This window comes from Pristiophorus japonicus, chromosome 12, assembly GCF_044704955.1.
Source record: "Pristiophorus japonicus isolate sPriJap1 chromosome 12, sPriJap1.hap1, whole genome shotgun sequence".
NCBI lineage: Eukaryota > Metazoa > Chordata > Chondrichthyes > Pristiophoridae > Pristiophorus > Pristiophorus japonicus.
Genome location: NC_091988.1, coordinates 156,632,260 through 156,658,503, shown reverse-complemented (window position 1 = coordinate 156,658,503; position 26,244 = coordinate 156,632,260). Strand labels below are relative to the sequence as shown.

Here is a 26,244-nt window from a genome sequence, read left to right as displayed (position 1 = left end):
ATGGAACAGATGCAGAGAGGAAAAAACCTAAATCAAACATTCCAAACTAACTGACAACTTTGCGGAGACTGATGGAGTTGAGAGACATGCAGGAGCTGAGGAATTGCAAAAAGGATGAGGAAAATTTCACTCATTCAAGATTCAAATTTGAATAGACAATTGCAGAGTTCAGCTTGGCAGTAAGAAAGCTTACCACTGCCTTGTGCTGGTGAGCCCTATGGTTTTAACTGGTTGAACTACAGCAGTACCTCTACTCGCTTGAAGGTCCCTTAGCCTCAATTTACACCAACCTTAGCCCAAGAGCTCTGCACTTACATGTCGAGAGTACTATCCGACAGGGAGGCGTGTGCACCCGGTCAGGCAAATTGAAATTTGACTGACATAGGATTTATTTCTCAGTAGGTTGGTTTGGAGACTCAAGTAAATTGGTTTGTGTGCGCTTCAGACACACAAGACAAAAAAAAAATCCTAATTTTTTTTAATGTTAAAACATTCAGTAAATGGATCCACGTCACACAGACTGAGTTGAGACTGTTCAAACTCATTTAACGGAGAATAGCTGGTAGAGAGGCTACAGAAGTGAACGGTCAGTATTAATCCACTGAGACACCTAGGGGCCCAAATTTCCCCAGGAATTGCTCCATTTTTTTGGAGCAACTTAAAAATCACAATTCTCCTCATTTAAATTGCTCCAGTGGAATTGAGTTAGTTAGGTTTTTTTAAGTTTAGTTTTTTTTTCCCCAAAAGGGGGCGTTGTCACTTACATTTGTTTTGCCAATTTAAGCAAGTTCAGCCAGCTAAAACTTACTCCAAACTAAGTTAGGCCGGAGTAAGTGGCCACTTTTGCAGTGAGTTAAGAGTCAGCGCAGGTAGCCTCCAAATGACAGTGCTTTGATAGGAATGCTAGTTTTTTTTTTAAATCCCAAGCAGCGATGACTGGACAGGGTGTAGGTGCTATCAGCCTGATTGAACGGAGTATATTTTTACTAAAGATAGCTAGATATCAAAGTAGTGGAAAATGCCCCCCCCCCCCCCATCCCCATCAAAACTCTTCTCTTCCCCCACCCAATCAAAACTCTTCCCCTCTCCCCCCCACCCCCCCAAAATCAAAACTCTTCCCCTCTCTCCCCCCCCCGCCCCCATCAAAACTCTTCCCCTCTCCCCCCCCCCGCCCCCATCAAAACTCTTCCCCTCTCCCCCCCCCGCCCCCATCAAAACTCTTCCCTACTCCCCCCCCCATCAAAACTCTTCCCTACTCCCCCCCCCCCACCAAAACTCTTCCCCACTGCCCCCCCCCCATCAAAACTCTTCCCTACTCCACCCCCCCGCATCAAAACTCTTCCCCACTTCCCCCCCATCAAAACTTCTTCCCCTCTTCCCTCCCCCCCCAAAACTCTTCCCTTCCCCCCACCCCCAAAACTCTTCCCTTCCCCCCACCCCCCAAAACTCTTCCCTTCCCCCCACCCCCCAAAACTCTTCCCTTCCCCCCACCCCCCAAAACTCTTCCCTTCCCCCCACCCCCCAAAACTCTTCCCTTCCCCCCACCCCCCAAAACTCTTCCCTTCCCCCCACCCCCCAAAACTCTTCCCTTCCCCCCACCCCCCAAAACTCTTCCCTTCCCCCCACCCCCCAAAACTCTTCCCTTCCCCCCACCCCCCAAAACTCTTCCCTTCCCCCCACCCCCCAAAACTCTTCCCTTCCCCCCACCCCCCAAAACTCTTCCCTTCCCCCCACCCCCCAAAACTCTTCCCTTCCCCCCACCCCCCAAAACTCTTCCCTTCCCCCCACCCCCCAAAACTCTTCCCTTCCCCCCACCCCCCAAAACTCTTCCCTTCCCCCCACCCCCCAAAACTCTTCCCTTCCCCCCACCCCCCAAAACTCTTCCCTTCCCCCCACCCCCCAAAACTCTTCCCTTCCCCCCACCCCCCAAAACTCTTCCCTTCCCCCCACCCCCCAAAACTCTTCCCTTCCCCCCACCCCCCAAACTCTTCCCTTCCCCCCACCCCCCAAACTCTTCCCTTCCCCCCACCCCCCAAACTCTTCCCTTCCCCCCACCCCCCAAACTCTTCCCTTCCCCCCACCCCCCAAACTCTTCCCTTCCCCCCACCCCCCAAACTCTTCCCTTCCCCCCACCCCCCAAACTCTTCCCTTCCCCCCACCCCCCAAACTCTTCCCTTCCCCCCACCCCCCAAACTCTTCCCTTCCCCCCACCCCCCAAACTCTTCCCTTCCCCCCACCCCCCAAACTCTTCCCTTCCCCCCACCCCCCAAACTCTTCCCTTCCCCCCACCCCCCAAACTCTTCCCTTCCCCCCACCCCCCAAACTCTTCCCTTCCCCCCCCCAAACTCTTCCCTTCCCCCCCCCAAACTCTTCCCTTCCCCCCCCCAAACTCTTCCCTTCCCCCCCCCAAACTCTTCCCTTCCCCCCCCCAAACTCTTCCCTTCCCCCCCCCAAACTCTTCCCTTCCCCCCCCCAAACTCTTCCCTTCCCCCCCCCAAACTCTTCCCTTCCCCCCCCCAAACTCTTCCCTTCCCCCCCCAAACTCTTCCCTTCCCCCCCCCAAACTCTTCCCTCTCCTCCCCCCCCCAAACTCTTCCCTTCCCCCCCCCCAACTCTTCCCTTCTTCCCCCCCCCCTCCCCCCACCCACCCACCAACCTGTCTCTTGTAGCCCTCAGCATGGGAAGGCAGCGGCTGGCCTGTGCGGCAGGCCATTCGGCCCAGGATAGGGGCAGCAAACATCGCGTCGTCCTTTCGGCCAGGGATAGGGTCGCCCGGAGCCAGGACGCACTGGGGCGCCAGGAGCTACTGCGTACGCGTGCAGACTCCATTGCGCACACATGCAGCTGCCGGCACTCTTCAGCGCAAGGCTGTAGCTCCGCTCACCATGCATTCCGACGCGCTGCGCCACAGGTCACAGCCAGGAACCAACGGAGAGAATACAGAGGTAAGAAATCTTCTGTAGTTTCTATACTACAAAGTCAGCACATCTCTAGCACAGTGGGCAAACTTGGGCCCATTATCTCTCTGCAGCAAAAGAACAGCCCATCCAGCCTGCCTGTTCATTATTTTTGTTAGCCATGGCAGCTCTATCTTTGTAATTCCAATTCCTTGCCTTTTTTGTTTATAAAATGCACTCTAAATAAAAAAAAATTTAAACTGTGAAACAAAATTCACATTTCAGCTACGTGGATATACACGTTACAGCATTAACATCTCAACAGATAAATTTGTAGCCCTTCAGTAGCACTTGCCTTGACTCTTGGGTAACCAGTAGTACACAGTGGCTAAATTAAGGATGCTCTTCTGAAATTCAGTAGTGAGCTTCTGACAGTCCTAGTGCAGAAAACATCAGTAAATGGAATACAGCACTGCTTCATTTATTGCAAGAATCATAATTGAGGGTTCAACTTGTGTACTTACTTGTATAGATGGTAAGGGTGGTTTTGAAAAGGCCAGACTTATCTTTGTTGCTTCTTGTGATACTACCTTAAAACACTCCCCTAGAGGAAATATTTTGGGGAAAGTTAAGCAATTTTCTATGAAAATAAAAATTGGAAGTAATTACAGCAACAGCTGTTGAAACCATCAACGCTTAAATCAGCTGGACCATTACCCAATACAAGTTCAAATCTATATTTATTATTGGGGCAGAGTTTAAATTGTTACTGCAGACTTTTGTTTTCTCCCAAAAGTATCTCACTGTACTGTACTTGCTCTCTGTTATAAGTTAACCCAATGGAAGCCACTGCTACAATATCAACAAAAGAGCAAGAGGATAACTAAAGAAAAGAGAAGGGCCTATTAGAGACCAAAAAGGAAGTTTGTGTGGAGGCAGATGTGGGTATGGTTCTTAATAAATACTTTGCGTCTGTCTTCACAAAAGAGAGATGATGCAGACACTGTAGTTAAGGGGAGGAGTGTGAAACATTAGATGAGATAAACATAGTGAGAAAGGAAGTATTAAGGGGTTTAGCATCTTTGAAAGTAGATAAATCGCCAGGCGGAATGAAATGTATACCAAGGCTAAGAGAAGCAAGAGAGGAAATAGTGGAGGCTCTGACTATCTTTTTCAATCTGCTCTGGCTACAGGTACGGTGCCAGAAGACTGGAGGACTGTTAACCCATTGTTTAAAAAGGGAGGAAGGGAATAGATCAAGTAATTACAGGCCAGTCAGCCTAACATTGGTGGTAGGCAAATTGTTGGAAAAAATTCTGAGGGACAGGATAAATCTTCATTTGGAAAGGCATGGATTAATCAAGGACTATCAGCATGGATTTGTTAAGTGAAGGTCATGTATGACGAACATCATTGAATTTTTTGAGGTGGTAACAAGGAGGGTTGGTGAGGGTAGTGCGTGTGATGTAGCCTATATGGATGTCAGCAAGGCTTTTGACATGGCAGACTGGTCAGAAAAGTAAAAGCCCTGGGGATCTATGGGAAAGAGGCAAGTTGGATCCAAAATTGGCTCAGTAGCAGGAAGCACAGGGCAATGGTTGACAAATGTTTTTGTGACTCGAAAGCTGTCTCAGTAGTAGGTCCCTTGCTTTTTGTGGTATATAGCAATGATTTAGACTTCAATGTAGGGGCATGATTAAGAAGTTTGCAGATGATAGAAAATTTGGCCATGTGGTTGATAGTGAGGAAGAAAGCTGTAGACTACAGGAAGATATCAATGGACTACTCAGATGGGTACAAAAGTGGCAAATGGAATTCAATCCGGAGAAGTGTGAGCATGTGAGGAGGGCTAACAAGGCAAGGAAATACACCATAAATGGTAGGATACTGAGAATTCAACAGGAGAGTAGTGGTGAATGGTTATTTTGCAAACTGGAGGAAGGTATATACCTCTCCAGGAACCACTGCTTTTCTTGATATATATTAATGACTTGGACATGGGTGTACTGTGCACAATTTCAAGATTTGCAGCAGACACAAAACTTGGAAGTATAGTGAACAGTGAGCAGATAATGATAGACATAGACAGGCTAGTGAAATGGGCAGACACATGGCAGTTGAAATTTAATGCAGAAAAGTGTGAAGTGATGCATTTTCGTAGAACGAATGAGGAGAGGACATATAAACTAAAGGGGATGCATGAACAGAGACCTGGGGGTGTGTGCGCATACATCGTTGAAGTTGGCGGGGCAGGTTGAGAAAGCAGTTAAAAAGGTTTATGGGATCCTGGGCTTCATAGAGGCGAGTACAAAAGTGTGGAAATTATGTTGAACCTGTATAAAACACCGGTCCGGCCCCAACTGGAGTATTGTGTCCAATTTTGGGCACCACAATTTAGGAAGGATGTGAGGGCCTTAAAAAGGATGCAGGAAAGATTTACGAGAATGATTCCAGGAATGAGGGACTTCAGTTACGTTGATAGACTGGAGAAGCTGGGGCTGTTCTCCTTGGAGTAGAGAAGATTGAGGCGATTTCATAGAGGTGTTCAAAATCATGAAGGGTCTGGACAGAGTAGATAGAAACCGTTCCCATTGCAGAAGGGTCGAGATTTAAGGTGATTGGCAAAAGAACCAAAGGCGACATAAGAAAAAACTTTTTTAGGTAGCGAGTGGTTAAGATCTGGAATGCACTGCCTGAAAGGGTGGTGGAAGCACACTCAATTTTATCTTTCAAAAGGGAGTTGGATAAGTACCTGAAGGAAAAAAATTGCAGGGCTACAGGGAAAAGGCAGAGGAGCGGGATTAGCTGAGAGTTGGTGCGGGCTCGATGGGCCGAATGGCCTTCTTCTGCACTGTAACCATTCTAAGATTCTATTCTATGATTCTAATTGTAGAGAAACAATACATGTCCACAGATCCCTGAAGGTAGCAGGACAAGTAGATAAGGTGGTTAAGAACACATACAGGATAATTGCCTTTATTAGCCAGGACATAGAGCAAGGTTATGCATGAACTATATAAAACACTAGCTAGGCTACAGTAGGTACACTACTGTGTACAGTTCTGGTCATCACATTACAGGAAAGATGTGATTGCACTAGAGAGGGTACAGAGGAGAGTTACGAGGATGTTGCCAGAACTGGAGAATTTTAGCTATGAGAAAAGGTTGGATGTTTTCTTTGGAACAGATGAGGCGGACGGGAGACTTGAGGTGCATAAAATTTATGAGGGGCCCATATAGAGTGGATATGAAGGATCGATTTCCCCTACCAGAGAGGTCAATGGCCAGGGGACATAGATTTAAATTAATTGGTAGGACTAGAGGAAAGTTGAGGAGAACTTGATTCACCCAGAGGGTGGTGTGAGTCTGGAACTCACTGCCTGAAAGGGTGGTAGAGGCAGAAATACCAATCACATTTAAAAAGTATTTATATGCACTTGAAGTGGCGAAACCGACAGGGCTACAGACCAAGAGCTGGAAAGTGGGAGTCAGCTGGATAGCTTTTTTTCAGTCAGCACAGACATGATGGGTCGAATGGCCTCCTCCTGTGCCGTAACTTTCTATGTAAATATCTATGAAAAGGTTGTATGAATCAGGGGTTGAACTAAATAATAATCAATGTGGTTCATTGGTTACACTGAAAGTCGTCTTTTCATTCAATTACAATTTTTAATGTAGGCCCCGAACTTGGTGGAAGCTAACTTCCGGCCAAGTGCCACCCAAAGGACCACGGAGAGACCTGACAGTACTTTGGGTGAGAGTTGTGTTAAAAAAATCCTAGAATGACCGCCCGGCAGCAAAAATGCAACTTACGCCATGAATCTGGGCGGCAGCCAGCAGGAGCTCCCAATCTCTGCGGCAAATGCAATCCTCGACAAAGTACTGGGGGGTGGGGGGGTACAAAATAAAAATTTACAAAACTGCCACCAAGGGGAGACTATCCAGAAAACTCGGTGGCAGTCGGCAGCAGCGAACTTGCCCCCGAACTTGGCGAGTCCACCAAGTTCGGGGCCAAACAAACTAAAAAGCACAACCTCTGTATATTTACTGAAAGCATACCAATCCTGAAAGTAAACCTAAGAGCAGCAGTGGCTTTATGATTGACTGAGTGAATTGCACATAGGCTATTATGACCTTGCCACAAATTTTGAGATTGGAAAGGCATCATAATATTCCAATACAACAAACAAAAAACAGAGAACAGTTAATGCTAGTTGGAGCAAACTAATTTCCTCCATAGCCTTTTGATCCCCAATTGGCAGGTTCTCTATCCTGTGCATGCAATAGACAGAAAACTTAGTGCAATATGTACAATCGCAGCATCCTTTTTCTCTTAACAATACAATCTTTCCTCCAATTAACAGTTAGTAGTTATTTATAGAAAGTGGCTAATCGTTCAACTTGTGTAAGGTACAATAATGAAGCTAACAACTCCAGTCAATATTTCAGTATAAAATTAAGTTGTGAATATTCCAGATCCCTTTTTGAGCTCTGGGACATGTGTTAAACGGTGATTTTGAAAGTCATCCCCCTCTATATTTAGACTTAGATTTTCAGTGTATATGGAGAACACTGCAGGCTACTTAGGCACTCAGCACAATCTACAATCTCCTCACATCTTTATACATTAAATACCAAACCTAGAGTTTTCCAGAAGAACTGCAAGTCAAAATCTTCAGACTTCCAGAACGATTCTCCTTCTGCAATGAGAAAAGTTTGCATTAACTTGATGTCTTGGTTTCACAGGTTGCAGCACATTAAAAGCCATTTGTGCCGAGTTATCCAATGTTAGCTTGGATAATTAGAGTACACAAGCTGAACTCTGTCCTGGAGCTGGGGGACTGGAGGGCTAGGAGGGGGGACAAAAACAATAGCCAGGGCTCTTGCTCTGGCAACCTTTGCTGGAAATGCACACATGCGACCATTAATACAACAGTAAAATCATCTTCGCCCCATGGTCTCTACCTCACCAGGCTGGGACGTGGCTGCCAATGTACTTAGATCACAAAGAAGAAAACTCCCTTTGAAATTTAGGATTTAATTCATTAAAATGCTGGATGCAATAGCTGAATGTTCAACCCAAGCAACCAGTGCTTAGAGGTCAGCAGAGGGGGTGAGTGAAAGCTTCCAGCAGCAATGACCTGTGCTATGGCTGTCAGAACATTACCATACACAGACCTAGGAAGGCCAAAAGTAAATTTCCCCCAAAATAATTGATTTTTCCTGCAGCCTGCTTGCTCCTATTACAGCAGGTCTCCGAGGTTTGCCACTGCCAGTTCGTGTCCCAGTTTCAGTACAACTCTGCGGTGGAGGCTGGGGAACCCGCCTACCATATGTAAATGATCCCGCAGGATCAGAAATTCGGCCAGGGTCACGGGGTCATCTCGGTGACCCTGCACCCCCCACTCCCAGTGAGATATTCCTGGCTGGTAAGTAAACAAAACAAAACCCTTTGTTAATTCTCAAACTGTCACTTTTTCCCAGCTCTATACATAAACCACCTGAACACATCGATTAGATGGCCCCGTGCTTCACTCACCAGTATCCTCCTCCCCAAACCTTTTCTCTCATGGTAGCATGTACACACACATACTTTTATGACTCGGTATCACATATAGCCCAGCATTTATGTAGCATCTTTAATGTAGTAAAACATCCCACAGTGTAATCAGACAAAAGTTGACAAGTTAACAATGATGACATTAAGACATAACCAAGCACTTGGTCAAAGAGTTAGGTTTTAAGCAGCACCTTAACAGCAAGGATCTTAGGGCCTAGCTGGCTAAAGCAAGGCCAGTAATGGTGGGGCGAATGCACAAGATGCCAGAGTTGCAGGAATGTGGCACTCAGAGGGTTGTGGGGCTGGAGGAGGTTACAGAGATAGAGAGGAGCGAGGCCATGGAGGAATTTGAACACGAGGGTGAGAATTTGCAAATTGAGGTATTGCTGCAGCCAAAGTAAGTCAGTGAGCACAGGGGTGATGGATGGATGGATGGGACTTGCTGGGAGTTGAGACATGGCAGCCGAGCTTTGGATGAGCTCAGGTTTATGGAGGAGGATGGGAGGCCAGCCAGGAGTGCACTGGAATAGTGGAGTCTAAAGCCAACAATGAGTATATCCGTTATTTTACACTGACAGATGGCAGGCGGCCCTCCATTAGCTCAGCTTCTAACTCGCACTCAGGTGATTCTACCTGAAATCTCCAGCGACTGCTACATGGGCCTTCATTTAATTCGGATCGCTAGAGTCTGCGGTCCAGCTCTCAGCACCTGCTGCAGTCTGTGTCCGGCAGTGGGCTCCCAGACCCCGCTCTATCTCCCCTGGTCAGCTGTGGGTCAGTGGGTATCACTCTCGCCTCGGAGTCAAAAGTTTATGGGTACAGGGTCTTGAGCACATAAATCTAGGCTGACACTGAGGCAACGTAGTGCTGAGGGAGTGCTGTACTGTCAGAGGTGCTGTCTTTCGGATGAGACGTTAAACCAAGGCCCCATCTGCTCTCTCAGGTGGACGTAAAATATCCCGTGGCACTACTTCGAAGAGTAGGGGAGTTACCCAAGCGTCCTGGCCAATATTTATCCCTCAATCAACATAAACACAGATTATCTGGTCATTATCACATTGTTGTTTGTGGGAGCTTGCTGTGCACAAATTAGCCGCCACGTTTCTGACATTACAACAGTGGCGACACTCAAAGTACTTCATTGGCTGTAAAGCACTTTGAGACGTCCGGTGGTCTGAAAGGCGCTATATAAATGCAAGTCTGTCTTTTAGACGGGTGGGTGCTGCGGGTTTGTAGCGCTGTGTCCCGGGTCACCGGCGCCCCCCACACAGCGGCAGGATCTCCCTCCCCTCGGTGCTCCCAGTGGGCCCCTCCTTCCCAACACTTGGCCTTTATTGGGAACCGCAGGCTCAGTCCTCAGCTCCAGGCCCCGGGGCCCCCCGCTCTTCCGGAGAGAAGGGTCGCGGCGCCCGCCCGCCCGCCCGCCTCACTCACTCACTCACTCACTCGAGCCCGGGGATTGTGAGGCCTGCGCCCCCGGAGCCGCTCACCTCGCAGCTGCGACGCCACCTCCCTCAGGCCGTGCACCAGATTCCGCAGCGGCGGCCGCAAGTCCTCGCCCGACTCCAAGGCCATTGCTCCGTCCCGTTCTTCCATCGCGGCCTTACTCCTGGAAGGGAGGTAAAGGCGGGGCCTGGGGAGAGGGAGGGGCCTGCGATAAAGATGGGACCAGAGAAAAAGGCGAGGTCGGGGCCAGGGATAAAGGCGGGGCCTGGGAAGTGGGCGGGGCCGGAGTGGACTGGGGCCTAGGGAGAGGGCAGGGCCTGCGATAAAGGCGGGGCCTGGGGAGTGGGCGGGGCCGAGGTGGGGTGGGGCCATCACAAGGGAGATGGGGCGGGGCCTATTGGAGGGGCAGGGACAATGGAAGGCGCAGGGGCGCGGCTAAAGATTGGGGGGCGGGACGAGTCACCTTGACGAGGGATCCAGTGCCAGGGCCAATCACATTCTCCCAAACTTGATTACATTCCCTCACCCATGAGAGGCAGGTCAGGGCTGGTTCGAGGGGAGATTGCTGGGGACACTCTCTGGGCCCATAATCGAGAAGGGGATGTTTTCGGGTCTTTCTGGATGGATGGATGCAATGGGCATGTCTTGCCTCATCCAGTTATCTTGTGATCCACATTGTCGGCATGCCAGACACAAGACTCCCAAAGCAAGTGCTATACTCGGAGCTCCTCCACGGCAAACAAGCTAAGGGTGGACAGAGGAAATGTTATAAGGGCACCCTCAAAGCCTCCCTGGTAAAGTGTGACATCCCCACTGACACCTGGGAGTCCCTGGCCCAAGACCGCCCTAAGTGGAGGAAGTGCATCCGAGAAGGCGCTGAGCACCTCGAGTCTCAACACCGAGAGCATGCAGAAATCAAGCGCAGGCAGCAGAAAGAGCTGCGGCAAACCGGTCCCAACCACCCCTTCCCTCAACGACTATCTGTCCCACCTGTGACAGAGTCTGTGGCTCTCGTATTGGACTGTTCAGCCACCAAAGAACTCACTTCAGGAGTGGAAGCAAGTCTTCCTCGATTCTGAGAGACTGCCTGTGATGATGATGATGATGATGTACACCTCCCAGCGAGAGGTGGGCACCGGAAAGACTGGAGTTCATCATCACCCCCGGCAACCAAATTGTAATTTGATAAAGGTTTTCGTTACAGTTTTAAATTGTGAATTTGTGGGTTCTAGTGCCAAAAGGGGGCACTTGATTTAAAGTTTCTACTAAAATAGTTGTACACCTCCCAGCGCAGCCTCATTCTCAAGATCGCTTTACATTTAAACTAGAATTAATGCTGGGTTTGTGACAATACAAAGTTTCTGTAGGTAGCTCCTGAATCTTAACCAAGTTTGGTCTTGGCTAAGTTTTCATTCTCAAGGCACTTTCATACTGCAATAATGTAGCCAGCCGCAGACAACAACGTATATTTATATAGTGCCTTTAATGTGGAATAATTTTCCAAGGCGCTTCACAGAGGTGTAAGGAACAAAAAGAATATTAAGCTAAAGAAGATATGTGGAGTGGTGACTGTAATGTATGAACGTGTGAGCATACTCACAGGTTTGAGTCACTAAAAGTGGCACTGGCCCTGACTCCACTAGGTGTGTCGAGGATGCTCAAGCACGTGGGGCGATCCTGTCCGACTGACCCCCATCCCAACGGAATTCTTCATTGGCGCCAAGCCCCGAAACCTCCCTTGGGAGCTGGCGCCTCACAACTTGAGCCGCCTCTGGGAAATCCTTTCCGTGGCTTTCAGTTCTACGCGGATGGTATTTCTGTACGGGCTGGTCTTGCACACCCTCCATTTTGCCATCCCCATCTGCCGTCCGGACATGCCATGGCGCACCATCTTGCCGTCTGGAGGATGCTGGAGTCTCCAATGGAGGGCTCTCTATGCGGGAGTCCTCCCTTTGTCTTTTGGGGACATGGCAGTCCCGTGCAATAAGTTTTTAAGTCAGTTCACGGACTCCCAGGCTGCCTGCAATTTCTGCTGTCTGGAATTGTTTATGTTCAGTGTGTGAGATTGTGGCTCCTCTTCCATTATTTGAAGGGGTTGCTCCTCAATTTTTGGCTGCACTTCAGTCCCACACTCCTGATCTTTGGGCACCCAGTGCAGAGGGGAGCGGGCAGGTCGGAGGGCTTCCTCGTAGGACTGCTCCTGGACCTGGCCAAGGTGTCCCTGGAGATGAAGCACGTGGTGTCCACCGGTACGCTTGCGGCCATCCGCAAGAGGTGGGCACCGGAGGGACTGGAGTGCATCATTTCAACAGGGAACAACATTTTAATTTAATTTGATTTGACAAGGTTCCCTTTAATGTTTAGTTGTTAATTTTGTGGGTATTGGTGCCCTTAAAAACAGTGTAACTATTTGTACTGCACTTTTTTTGACAGACATGTGTCTGTCAAGCCCCGCCCACTTCCCGGCCCCAAATCATTCCCTCCACGTGGTGCCGAGAAGCAGGACCTGAGGCGCCGACTCTCTTCCCCGGCTCAGGTCCCGGCCCTCTTCCCTTCCCCCCCCGACTCTTTCTCTGCGCCCACCCCCGCCCCGCCCAACTCTCCCCCGCACCGACCCCAATCCCTCACGGGGGGGATCGAGAGCGGCAGGCCTGGGGCGAAGAGGGCCAAGCCTGGGGCCGAGAGGTCTGGGCCTGGGGCCGAGAGCGGCCGGGCCTGGGGCCGAGAGCGGCCGGGCCTGGGGCCGAGAGCGGCGGGCCTGGGGCAGAGAGGGCCGACCCTGGGGCCAAGAGGGCCGGGCCTGGGGCCGAGAGCGGCTGGGCCTGGGTCCGAGAGCGGCGGGTGTGGGGCCGAGAGAGCCGGGCCTGGGGCAGAGAAGGCTGGGATGGCTCAGAGGGAGGGAGGGGGACATCCCCTTAAAAAAGGGCTCTTGATTTAAATGATTTACAAACATAGTTGCACTGTGAGTGGCTTAGCCAGTCATGTGATGTTCACAAGACTCAATAAAACCCCAGTTAATTGTGGTCAGGTTCTCCATAATGAGGTAGGAGTTGTGAACCTGGTGGATGAACTGGTAGTGTTCAGTTTGATTGTTAAACCTTTGCTAATAAACCAGCTAGTTCTTTACAGCAAATGTATAGCTATGAATTCTTAAGCAAAGAACAGATGAAGCAAAGGGAAGGGGATGTATGAAGTTTGTGATGTGGGCCGAAGACAATTACTTCAATCTTGCTAATATTAATTGCAGCTCATTAAAATGGATGTCAGACAAGTGTATCTGACTTGCATAAAGGCAGCGGAGGGATAGAAAGATTCAGAGCTGCGTATTGTCAGTGTACAGGTAAATGCTGATCCCGTGTTTGCAGATGATGTCGCCAAGGGGCAACATGAGGATAGGACCACGAGTGAATTCTTGTGGGCCACTGGAGATAAGTGTCGGGGTGGGAAGAAAAGCTATTACTAGAGGTGCTCTAGCTACAATCGCATAGGTAGGAGTGGGACTGAGTGACGACAGTCCCATGTGGGTCTCGCTCTGTGGTATAAATGCCCTGATGGTCAGGGTATTGACAGCATTATAGATCCACATTTCTGGGGGTTTACATATGTCCTGCCATATTACAGGAGCACATTTTACAAGGTAAATGTGGCAGTAGTACCAGGCTTTATACATCATAAGGTCAATTCCATTCTCTGAAGTTACTAGTGTTTTAGAATTGCTAATATGTTGATATTTACAGTCATCAGGTTAAGCAATTCAATACTGTATTTCTGAAACCATCCAGAAATAATGTCTGCAGAGTATTTACAATGAAGCTATTATATTTGGTTATCTGCCAGCCCAGTTTATGCAGAGCCTCATGGAGCAGACAGTGCTTTAAGCCTATTTTGTAGGATACATAGAAATATAGAAACATAGAAAAAAGGCGCAGGAGTAGGCCGTTCGGCCCTTCGAGCCTGCACCACCATTCAATAAGATCGTGGCTGATCATTCACCTCAGTACCCCTTTCCTGCTTTCTCTCCATACCCCTTGAGCCCTTTAGCCGTAAGGGCCATATCTAACTCCCTCTTGAATATATCCAACGAACTGACATCAACAACTCACTGCGGTAGGGAATTCCACAGGTTAACAACTCTCTGAGTGAAGAAGTTTCTCCTCATCTCAGTCTTAAATGGCTTACCCCTTATCCTTAGACTGTGTCCCCTGGTTCTGGACTTCCCCAACATCGGGAACATGCTTCCTGCATCTAACCTGTCCAGTCCCGTCAGAATTTTATATATTTCTATGAGATCCCCTCTCCTTCTAAACTCCAGTGAATAAAGGCCCAGTCAATCCAGTCTCTCCTCATATGTCAGTCCAGCCATTCCGGGAATCAATCTGGTGAACCTTCACTGCATTCGCCCAATAGCAAGAACGTCCTTCCTCAGATTAGGAGACCAAAACTGAACACAATATTCCAGGTGAGGCCTCACCAAGGCCCTGTACAACTGCAGTAAGACCTCCCTGCTCCTATACTCAAACCCCCTAGCTATGAAGGTCAACATACCATTTCTTCACCACCTGCTTACCTGCATGTCAACTTTCAATGACACCCAAGTCTCGTTGCACCTCCCCCTTTTCCTAATCTGCCGGCATTCAGATAATATTCTGCCTTCGTATTTTTGCCCCCAAAGTGGATAACCTCACATTTATCCACATTATACTGCATCTGCCATGCATTTGCCCACTCACCTAACCTGTCCAAGTCACCCTGAAACCTCTTAGCATCCTCCTCACAGCTCACACCACCTTAGTGTCATCTGCAAACTTGGAGATATTACATTCAATTCCTTCATCTAAATTATCGATGTATATTGTAAATAGCTGGGGTCCCAGCACTGAGCCCTGCGGCACCCCACTGGTCACTGCCTGTCATTCTGAAAAGGACCCGTTTATTCCAACTCTCTGCTTCCTGTCTGCCAACCAGTTCTCTATACACGTCAATACATTACCCCCAATGCCATGTGCTTTAATTTTGCACATCAATCTCTTGTGTGGGGCCTTGTCAAAAGCCTTTTGAAAGTCCAAATACACCACACCCACTGGTTCTCTCTTGTCCACTCTACTAGTTACATCCTCAAAAAATTTCAGAAGATTTGTCAAGCATGATTTCCCTTTCATAAATCCCTATTGACTTGGAACGATCCTGTCACTGCTTTCCAAATGCGTGTTATTTCATCTTTAATAATTCATTCCAACATTTTCCCCACTACTAATGTCAAGCTAACCGGTATATAATTACCTGTTTTCTCTCTCCCTCCTTTTTTAAAAAGTTGTGTTACATTAGCTACTCTCCAGTCCAGAGTCGATAGACTGTTGGAAAATGATCACTAATACAGCCACTATTTCTAGTGCCACTTCCTTAAGTACTCTGGGATGCAGACTATCAGGCCCTGGGGATTTATCGGCCTTCAATCCCATCAATTTCCCCAACACAATTTCCTGCCTGATAAGGATATCCTTCAGTTCCTCCTTCTCACTAGACCCTCGGTCCCCTAGTACTTCTGGAAGTTTATGTGTGTCTTCCTTCGTGAAGACAGAACCAAAGTATTTGTTCAACTGGTCTGCCATTTCTTTGTTCCCCATTATAAATTCACCTGATTCTGACTGCAAGGGACCTACATTAGTCTTCACTAATCTTTTTCTCTTCACATATCTATAGAAGCTTTTGCAGTCAGTTTTTATGTTCCCTGCAAGCTTCCTCTCACACTCTATTTTCCCCCTCCTAATTAAACCCTTTGTCCTCCTTTGCTGAATTCTAAATTTCTCCTCAGGTTTGCTGCTTTTTCTGGCCAATTTATATGCCTCTTCCTTGGATTTAACACTATCCTTAATTTCCCTTGTTAGCCACGGTTGAGCCACCTTCCCTATTTTATTTTTATTCCAGACAGGGATGTACAATTGTTGAAGTTCATCCATGTGATCTTTAAATGTTTTCCATTGCCTATCCACCGTCAACCCTTTAAATATCATTTGCCAGTCTATTCTAGCCAATTCACGTCTCATACCATCGAAGTTACCTTTCCTTAAGTTCAGAACTCTTGTCTCTGAATTAACTGTGTCACTCTTCATCTTAATAAAAAATTCTACCATATTATGGTCACTCTTCCCCAAAGGGCCTTGCACAACAAGATTGCTAATTAGACCTTTCTCATTACACATCACCCAGTCTAGGATGGCCAATCCTCTCGTTGGTTCCTCGACATATTGGTCCAGAAAACCATCCCTAATACACTCCAGGAAATACTCCTCCACCGTATTATTACCAATTTGGTTAGCCCAATCTATATGTAGATTAAAATCACCCATGATAACTGCTGTACCTTTATTGCATGCATCTCTAATTTCTTGTTTGATGCTGTGCCCAACCTCACTACGACTGTTTGGTGGTCTGTACACAACTCCCACTAGCGTTTTAGAAACATAGAAACATAGAAATTAGGTACAGGAGTAGGCCATTTGGCCCTTTGAGCCTGCACCACCATTCAATAAGATCATGGCTGATCATTCAACCTCAGTATCTCTTTCCTGCTTTCTCTCCATACCCCTTGATCCCTTTGGCCGTAAGAGCCATATCTAACTCCCTTTTGAATGTATCTAACGAACTGGCCTCAACAATTTTCTGCGGTAGAGAATTCCAGAGGTTAACCACACTCTGAGTGAAGATGTTTCTCCTCATCTCGGTCCTAAATGGCTTACCCCTTATTCTTAGACTGTGACCCCTGTTTCTGAAACTCCCCAGCAATGGGAACATTCTTCCTGCCTTTAACCTGTCCAATCCCTTCAGAATGTTATATGTTTCTATGAGATCCCCTCTCATTCTTCTAAACTCCAGTGGATACAAGCCCAGTTGATCCAGTCTCTCCTCATATGTCAGTCCTGCCATCCCGGGAATCAATCTGGTGAACCTTCACTGTACTCCCTCAATAGCAAGAACATCCTTCCTCAGATTTGGAGACCAAAACTGAACACAATATTCCAGGTGAGGCTTCACCAAGGCTCTGTACAACTGCAGTAAGACCTCCCTGCTCCTATAATCAAATCCTCTAGCTATGAAGGCCAACATGCCATTTGCCTTCTTCACCGCCTGCTGTACCTGCATGCAAAATCAATGACTGATGTACCATGACACTCAGGTCTCATTGCACCTCCCCTTTTCCGAATCTGTCACCATTCAGATAATATTCTGTCTTCGTGTTTTTGACACCAAAGTGGATAACCTCACATTTATCCACATTATACTGCATCTGCCATGCATTTGCCCACTCACCTAACCTGTCCAAGTCACCCTGAAACCTCTTAGCATCTTCCTCACAGCTCACACCACCACCCAGCTTAGTGTCATCTGCAAACTTGGAGATATTACATTCAATTCCTTCATCTAAATCATCGATGTATATTGTAAATAGCTGGGGTTCCAGCACTGAGCCCTGCGGCACCCCACTGGTCACTGCCTGCCATTCTGAAAAGGACCCGTTTATTCCAACTCTCTGCTTCCTGTCTGCCAACCAGTTCAATACATTACCCCCAATGCCATGTGCTTTAATTTTGCACACCAATCTCTTGTGTGGGGCCTTGTCAAAAGCCTTTTGAAAGTCCAAATACACCACATCCACTGGTTCTCTCTTGTCCACTCTATTAGTTACATCCTCAAAAAATTCGAGAAGATTTGTCAAGCATGATTTCCCTTTCATAAATCCATGCTGACTTGGAACGATCCTGTCACTGCTTTCCAAATGTGCTGATATTTCACCTTTAATAATTGATTCCAACATTTTCCCCACCACTGATGTCCGGCTAACCGCTCTATAATTCCCTGTTTTCTCTCCCCCGTCCTTTTTTAAAAAGTGGTGTTACCTTAGCTACCCTCCAGTCTATGGGAACTGATCCAGAATCAATAGAATGTTGGAAAATGATCACCAATGCATCCACTATTTCGAGGGCCACTTCCTTAAGTACTCTGGGATGCAGCCTATCACGCCCATGGGATTTATCGGCCTTCAATCCCATCAATTTCCCTTACACAATTTCCTGACTAATAAGGATTTCCTTCAGTTCCTCCTTTTCGCTAGACCCTCGAACCCCTAGTACTTCCGGAAGGTTTTCTGCCCTTTGATATTCCGCAGCTCCACCTATACAGATTCCATATCATCCAAGCTAATGTCCTTCCTTACTATTGCGTTTATTTCCTCTTTAACCAGCAATGCTACCCCACCTCCTTTTCCTTTTTGTCTATCCTTGCTGAATGTTGAATACCCCTGGATGTTGAGTTCCCAACCTTGGTCACCCTGGAGCCATGTCTCCGTGATGCCAATTATATCATATTCATTAATTGCTGCCTGTGCCTTCAGGCACATGGTAGACCTTAGGCCTCTGTGCATGGTAATATAGGCACTCCCCATCATGTTATCAGACCATTAGTTTCAATTACATAGGATATATAGTCTATGTCCGTGTTTATGCTCCACTCAAGCCTCCTCCCGTCATTGCTGGAGTGGAACTAAACTACAGAACCAGTGGGAAGCTGTTCAATCTTCGCCATCTCCAGACTAGATCTAAGACCACTCCAACCTCTGTCGTTGAGCTACAGTATGCGGGCGACACCTGCATCTGTGCACACACAGAGGTTGAACTCCAGGACATAGTCGACGTATTTACCGAGGCGTATGAAAGCATGGGCCTTACGCTAAACATCAGTAAGACAAAGGTCCTCCACCAGCCTGTCCTCGCTGCACAGCACTGCTCCCCAGACATCAAGAGCCACGGCATGGCCCTGGACAACGTGGACCACTTCCCTTATCTCGGGAGCCTCCGATCAACAAGAGCAGGCATTGACGATGCGATCCAACACCGCCTGCAGTGCGCCAGTGCAGCCTTCGGCTGCCTGAGGGAAAGAGTGTTTGAAGACCCTCAAAACTGTCACCAAGCTCATGGTCTACAGCGCCGTAGTAATACTGCCCTCCTGTATGGCTCAGAAACATGGACCCTGTACAGTAGACACCTCAAGTCGCTGGAGAAATACCACCAGCGATATCTCTGCAAGATCCTACAAATCACCTGAGAGGACAGACACACAAACGTTAGCGTCCTCGTCCAGGCCAACATCCCCAGCATTGAAGCACTGACCACACTTGATCAGCTCCGCTGGGCAGGCCACATAGTTCGCATGCCAGACATGAGACTCCCAAAGCATGCGCTCTACTCAGAACTCGTCCACGGCAAACGAGTCAAAGGCAGGCAGGGGAAATGTTACAAGGACACCCTCAAAGCCTCCTTGATAAAGTGCGATATCCCCACTGACACCTGGGAGTTCTTGTCCATAGATCGCCCTAAGTGGAGGAAGTGCATCTGGGAGGGCGCTGAGCTCCTTGAGTATCGTCGCCGAGAGCATGCAGAAATCAAGTGCAGGCAGCGGAAGGAGCATGCGGCAAACCTGTCCCACCCACCCCTCCCCTCAACGATTATCTGTCCCACCTGTGGCAGGGACTGTGGTTCTCGTATTGGACTATACAGCCACCTAAGAACTCATGCTAAGAGTGGAAGCAAGTCTTCCTTGATTCCGAGGGACTGGTTATGATGATAAGCATAACCCTCTGATCCCTTCTCCCTCATATACTTATCTAGCCTCTCCTTAAATGCCTCTATACTATTCACTGCAACCACTCACTGTGGTAGCAAGTTCCACATTCTCACCACTCCCTCTGAGTAAAGAAGTTTCTTTTGCATTCCCTATTTAATTTCTTGAATTCCTTATTTGATTTCTGTCGAGTCAGGAGGGGTCATTTTTGCTTTGGGCGATAATGTAAAACAGATTAGCTGCCCGTTTACATCTCTCTCGATTTTCATTTCTATTGACTTAGCAGTATATTCTAGTAGTACTAGTAGATGTAACGAATGACAACTGAATGCTATTTGGCTTCTCCAGTTGATTATATTGTTCTTATTTGGTTTTGTCTTTTTGTGACCTCTTAAATGGCCACCTACAGATCGTGTGGTTGGTTGATGATTGTTGCCATATGACAAAAGCATTCTTTGTGGCAGAGCATATAATCTGGTTTGCAGTGTCCATTCCATTTTATTTTCCTTTGACTTGTTGATATGAAAGTCATAGGGCTAGAATTTCCATTATGATCGCTGGGCGATATTTCCAGCCTTAGTGCTCTTTTTATTTTTCAGGATTGCTGGAATATCGCCCATTTTAAAAAACGCTAGTTTCGCCTTTTTCATTTGGGCGATAGCCTTAGCGAAATGGGCCTTAGCATTGTATTCAGTCGTGCAAGGCTGGCGTTTTGTACATACGTATTTTTTTCCAGCAAAGAACTTTTCCCGCGATTCGGAAGTTCAGGGGTCATCGGTGCATGCTCAGAAGACTGAGGGAGAGAGAGAACAAGAGAGAACAAAGCTGAAACTAAGTCTGTGGAGGTTGAAAAATCTCAAACCAATCGAGCAATAGTAGTGTGCAGCAGGGTGAAGGAGGGCGAGAGCCTTCTAAGATGAGGCCAATGAGGCCCTGGTTAATGAGGTCGAAAATCAGTGGGGCCAATTAACCCGGGGTGGGCATGGGAAACCTCCCCCCCGCATATATCAAAAAATATGCGGCGATATCGCCGCCGTAGTCTTATCGGTGGCCCACGATAGGCATGAGGCAGACCAGTGCCACAAGCGGTGGAACAGTCTGGTTGCATCGGCAAGATTCAATTGTTACATTTTAAACTGATTCATTCATTAGAATGTAAATCTGCCAGATTGTAATTAAGTTGGATAATCTTGGGTAGCTTCCCTGCTAAGATTTGGACTGGGGTTGGAACCTGCGCCCTTTTATTCTAATGTTGCTGAGATGCCTTAAACTTAATCGACAGTATTAATTATTATTATTTAAAGGAATGACTGGAAACAGACACACCGCAAACATTCTGCATTTGTACCATTTAGTTTCGAAGGGGAATTCTTGTGTGCTGTGAGCTAGTCTTTAACTTGGGCACCGTCTCCTTTTTGATTACATTGGTGGATGGGTCAAGACTGAGCACTGAGGGATCCAATCACCTTTACCCAGACTGTGTGAGTCTCTTCGGCTGCTGTCACTCACACAGTGACCCAGCCTGGACTGGGGGAGAGCTGCCCTGGCTCACTGTCTGCCCTGGGACACTTTGGGACATTAGCTCCGGCCACACGGAGGTCTCCAAGCACAGCCCATGGACACGGTGTCCCCTCCCATTACAGTCCTGTCATTGCCAAGCTCACCAGCGGTCCTGATCCACCCCCCTCAGCCCCCCCCCCCACCTCTGCCACTGGGGGACCTCCATCAATTCAAATAAACCGCCTACCTTCCCTCAGGCACTGAATGGCACGGCCCATGGATGGGGCCTTTCCTGGAGATTGTATGCGAGATGTTTGGTGTCAAGCTTTAGTTCCTAAACACAATCTTGTTAAATATTTTCTCTGAACATGGATGTTATAACCATGCATCCAGTTTATGTTAATGATGAATTGCATGTGGGGTGACTAATTGTGGATTACAATATCTGTTGTGTTTCCGTAATAGTACCTAGTCAATCAGCTTATGCCATGCTTTTGTCACGTTTGCAGAGGAAGATATCTAAAAATCATGCCAAGCGGAGGCAGACCGGAGGAGGGCCTGCTGAGCTGCACTCTCTGACCAACCTGGAAGAACGTGCTGCAGCTTTAGTGGGCACCCATAATCATTCTGCCACCCGTGATGGTGCAGATCCCGTTGTTGTGCCACGTGAGTAATGTGTAAAGCAGTGGTAAAGCAGTGGTAATTTAAAGTAATGTAATGGCTTTTCATTATAATATATGAATGTTGTAATATTATGCATACAGTTTCTGTACTCTTCTGTACTCTCATGTTAATCATATGTAACGTCTCTCATTCACATTTATTGCAGTAGTGTTGCTCCTCAGATAGAGCGGTTGGGAGGGCTTTAAACTGGCTTGGCAGGGGGATGGGAACCCAGGAGAGGGCTCTGAGCTAATTAGAGTGGGTGAGAGCTCAGATGAACAGAACCCCAAGAAAGGATGCAAAAGGCAGGAGGCAACAGAGCAGAGTAGCACTGGCGTAAGTGTAAACCACAAGGTGATAGGAAGGGACAATATGTATGAATATAAAGGGGCTGCAGGAGGGGTCAAAACTAAAAATCATGGTTTAAAAACTAGTATTAAAACACTTCACCTAAACGCACGCAGCATTCGAAACAAAGTAAATGAGTTGACGGCACAAATCATTACAAATGGGTATGATTTGGTGACCATTACAGAAACGTGGTTGCAGGGTGGCCAAGACTGGGAATTAAACATACAGGGGTATCTGACAATTCGGAAAAAGAGACAAGAAGGGAAAGGAGGTGGGGTAGCTCGGTTAATAAAGGATGAAATCAGGGCAGTTGTGAGAGACAATATTGGCTCTAATGAACAAAATGTTGAATCATTGTGGGTGGAGATTAGAGATAGTAAGGGGAAAAAGTCACTGGTGGGCGTAGTTTATAGGCCCCCAAATAATAACTTCACGGTGGGGCGGACAATAATCAAGGGAATAATGGAGGCATGTGAAAAAGGAACGGCAGTAATCATGGGGGATTTTAACCTACATATCGATTGGTTAAATCAAATCGCACGGGGTAGCCTTGAGGAGGATTTCATTGAATGCATACGGGATTGTTTCTTAGAACAGTATGTTACAGAACCTACAAGGGAGCAAGCTATCTTAGATCTGGTCCTGTGTAATGAGACAGGAATAATAAACGATCTCCCTTAGTAGAATAGTAAAAGATCCTCTCAGAATGAGTGATCACAGTATGGTTGAATTTGTAATACAGATTGAGGGTGGGGAAGTAGTGTCTCAAACGAGTGTACTGTGCTTAAACAAAGGGGACTACAGTGGGATGAGGGCAGAGTTGGTTAAAGTAGACTGGGAACACAGACTAAACGGTGACATAATTGAGGAACAGTGGAGGACTTTTAAGGAGCTCTTTCATAGTGCTCAACAAAATATATTCCAGTGAAAAAGATGGGCGGTAAGAGAAGGGATAACCAGCCATGGATAACCAAGGAAATAAAGGAGAGTATCAAATTAAAAACCAATGCGTATAAGGTGGCCAAGGTTAGTGGGAAACTAGAAGATTGGGAAAATTTTAAACGACAGCAAAGAATGACTAAGAAAGCAATAAAGAAAGGAAAGCTAGATTACGAAAGTAAACTTGCGCAAAACATAAAAACAGATAGTAAAAGCTTTTACCGATATATAAAACGGAAAAGAGTGACTAAACTAAATATTGGTCACTTAAAAGATGATAAGGGAGATTTAATAATGGGAAATGTGGACATGGCTGAGACCTTAAACAATTATTTTGCTTCGGTCTTCACAGTGGACGACACAAAAACCATGCCAAAAATTGCTGGTCATGGGAATGTGGGAAGGGAGGACCTTGAGACAATCACTATCACTAGGGGGTAGTGCTGGAGAGGCTAATGGATCTCAAGGTAGACAAATCCCCTGGTCCTGATGAAATGCATCCCAGGGTATTAAAAGAGATGGCGGAAGTTAAAGCAGATGCATTTGTTATAATCTACCAAAATTCTCTGGACTCTGGGGAGGTACCAGCGGATTGGAAAGCAGCTAATGTAATGCCTCCGTTTAAAAAAGGGGGCAACAAAAGGCAGGTAACTATAGGCCGGTTAGTTTAACATCTGCAGTGGGGAAAATGCTTGAAGCTATCATTAAGGAAGAAATAGCAGGACATCTAGATAGGAATAGTGCAATCAAGCAGACGCAACATGGATTCATGAAGGGGAAATCATGTTTAACTAACTTACTGGAATTCTTTGAGGATATAACGAGCATAGTGGATAGAGGTGTACCGATGGATGTGGTGTATTTAGATTTCCAAAAGGCATTCGATAAGGTGCCACACAAAAGGTTACTGCAGAAGATAAAGGTACGCGGAGTCAGAGGAAATGTATTAGCATGGATAGAGAATTGGCTGTCTAACAGAAAGCAGAGAGTCGGGATAAATGGGTCCTTTTCGGGTTGGAAATCGGTGGTTAGTGGTGTGCCACAGGGATCGGTGCTGGGACCACAACTGTTTACAATATACATAGATGACCTGGAAGAGGGCACAGAGTGTAGTGTAACAAAATTTGCAGATGACACAAAGATTAGTGGGAAAGCGGGTTGTGTAGAGGACACAGAGAGGCTGCAAAAAGATTTAGATAGGTTAAGCGAATGGGCAAAGTTTTGGCAGATGGAATACAATATCAGAAAATGTGAGGTCATCCACCTTGGGAAAAAAAAACAGTAAAAGGGAATATTATTTGAATGGGGAGAAACTACAATATGCTGCAGTGCAGAGGGACCTGGGGGTCCTTGTGCATGAAACTCTTTTTGGAGTTTATCTGAAAACATAAAACATTAATCCGTGCCACCCGACCTGGATGACACACCAGACATTTACAAGGCCCTTTTTTTCCTTTTTTGTGGGTTTTTTTTGTGTTTTTCTTTTTTTGTTTTTTTTTGGGGCACTAAAATCACATTTTTTTTTCCAGTGCCCCCTATAATAGGGGAGGGGGACACTAAAAGCACCGGCAATTAAAACAAATTAAACTTTAAAACGTAAAATCAAATTAAAATTTGGTTGCCGGGCGTGATGATGCACTCCAGTCCCTCCGGTGCCCACCTCTCGCGGAAGGCCGTGAGCGTACCGGTGGACACCGCGTGCTCCATCTCCAAGGACACCCTGGACCGGATGTAAGAGCGGAAGAGAGGCAGGCAGTCAGGTTGAACGACCCCCTCGACCGCCCGCTGCCTGGACCGGCTGATGGCACCCTTGGCCATGCCCAGGAGCAGTCCTACGAGGAGGCCCTCGGACCTACCCGCTCCCCTCCGCACAGGGTGCCCAAAGATCAGGAGAGTGGGACTGAAGTGCAGCCAGAATTTCAGGAGCAGCCCCTTTAAATAATAAAACAGGGGTTGAAACCTCGTGCACTCAATAAAAACATGGAACACGGACTCCTCCAGACCGCAGAAATTGCAGGCGGCCTGGGAGTCCGTGAACCGGCTTAAAAATTTGTTGCACGGCACTGCTCTGTGCACCACCCTCCAGGCCAAGTCCCCGATGAATAGTGGGAGGACTCCCGCGTAGAGTGCCCTCCATCGGGGACCCCCGCCTCCTCCGGACGGCAAGATGGTTATGCCATGGCGTGTCCGGACGGCCGGCGAGGATGGCAAAGTTGAGAGTGTGCAGGAGCAGCCCGTACATGAAACCCCTCCGCGCGGAACTGAAAGGCACGGAGGGGATTTCCCCGAGGCGGCTCAAGTTGTGAGGCGCCGGCCCCCGAGGGAGGTTCCGGGGTTTGGCGCCGATGAGGAATTCCGTCCGGACGGGGATCAGTTCGGACGGGATCTCCCCACGTGCTTGAGCCTCCTCAATGCACCTAACAGAGTCAGGGCCCAAAGCTGTTTTTAGCGACTCGATGGCTTTGGCCGCGCGGCGGACGTTTGCTGAATTTAGGCGCCGCGCCAGCGTGTCTGGCGCCATCCAGCCCGCTCCTCCGCCATCGAGCAGGTCCCTGACCCTGGTCACCTCACCAGCCACAGCCCTCTCTTCCGACCGCCACATAAAACCTCGGTCGTGAAGGTACGGATTCCCGAGCAGCGGCTCCTGCAGGACAGCCGCCACTCCAGCCGGCGGAGAGCTGCGCTTGGTGGAGACTTTGTTCCAGACCCTGATGAGTTCCTTGTAAAAGACAGGCAGCTCCCGGAGGGCGGTCCTAACACCCCCCAAGTTCACAAACAGGAGCTGCGTTCCTTGTGCATGAATCCCAAAACGTTAGTTTGCAGGTGCAGCAGGTAATCAGGAAGGCAAATGGAATGTTGGCCTTCATTGCGAGAGGGATGGAGTACAAAAGCAGGGAGGACCTACTGCAACTGTACAGGGTATTGGTGAGGTCGCACCTGGAGTACTGTGTGCAGTTTTGGTCACCTTACTTAAGGAAGGATATACTAGCCTTGGAGGGGGTACAGAGACGATTCACTAGGCTGATTCCGGAGATGAGAGGGTTACCTTATGATGATAGATTGAGTAGACTGGGTCTTTACTCGTTGGAGTTCAGAAGGATGAGGGGTGATCTTATAGAAACATTTAAAATAATGAAAGGGATAGACAAGATAGAGGCAGAGAGGTTGTTTCCACTGGTCGGGGAGACTAGAACTAGGGGGCACAGCCTCAAAATATACGGGAGCCAATTTAAAACCAAGTTGAGAAGGAATTTCTTCTCCCAGAGGGTTGTG

General features: G+C 47.7%; 1 protein-coding gene across 2 annotated transcripts in view; it reads right to left on the bottom strand.

Annotated features, from left to right (window-relative positions):
- ccndbp1 (cyclin D-type binding-protein 1) overlaps positions 1-10,187 on the bottom strand; it is a 33,565-nt gene extending 23,378 nt beyond the window's left edge. The window contains exons 1-4 of one of the 2 annotated variants that reach the window (XM_070896055.1): positions 9,948-10,185; positions 7,538-7,597; positions 3,422-3,501; positions 3,253-3,334 (exon numbers count right to left, since the gene is read on the bottom strand). In XM_070896055.1, coding sequence (XP_070752156.1) covers positions 3,253-3,334; positions 3,422-3,501; positions 7,538-7,597; positions 9,948-10,053 — 328 coding nt within the window. In that variant the 5' untranslated portion in view covers positions 10,054-10,185. Of the gene's footprint in view, positions 1-3,252; positions 3,335-3,421; positions 3,502-7,537; positions 7,598-9,947 lie in introns of both variants that reach the window. The other variant, XM_070896056.1, reaches the window with a different exon arrangement.
- Between the last annotated feature and the right edge of the window lie 16,057 nt (positions 10,188-26,244).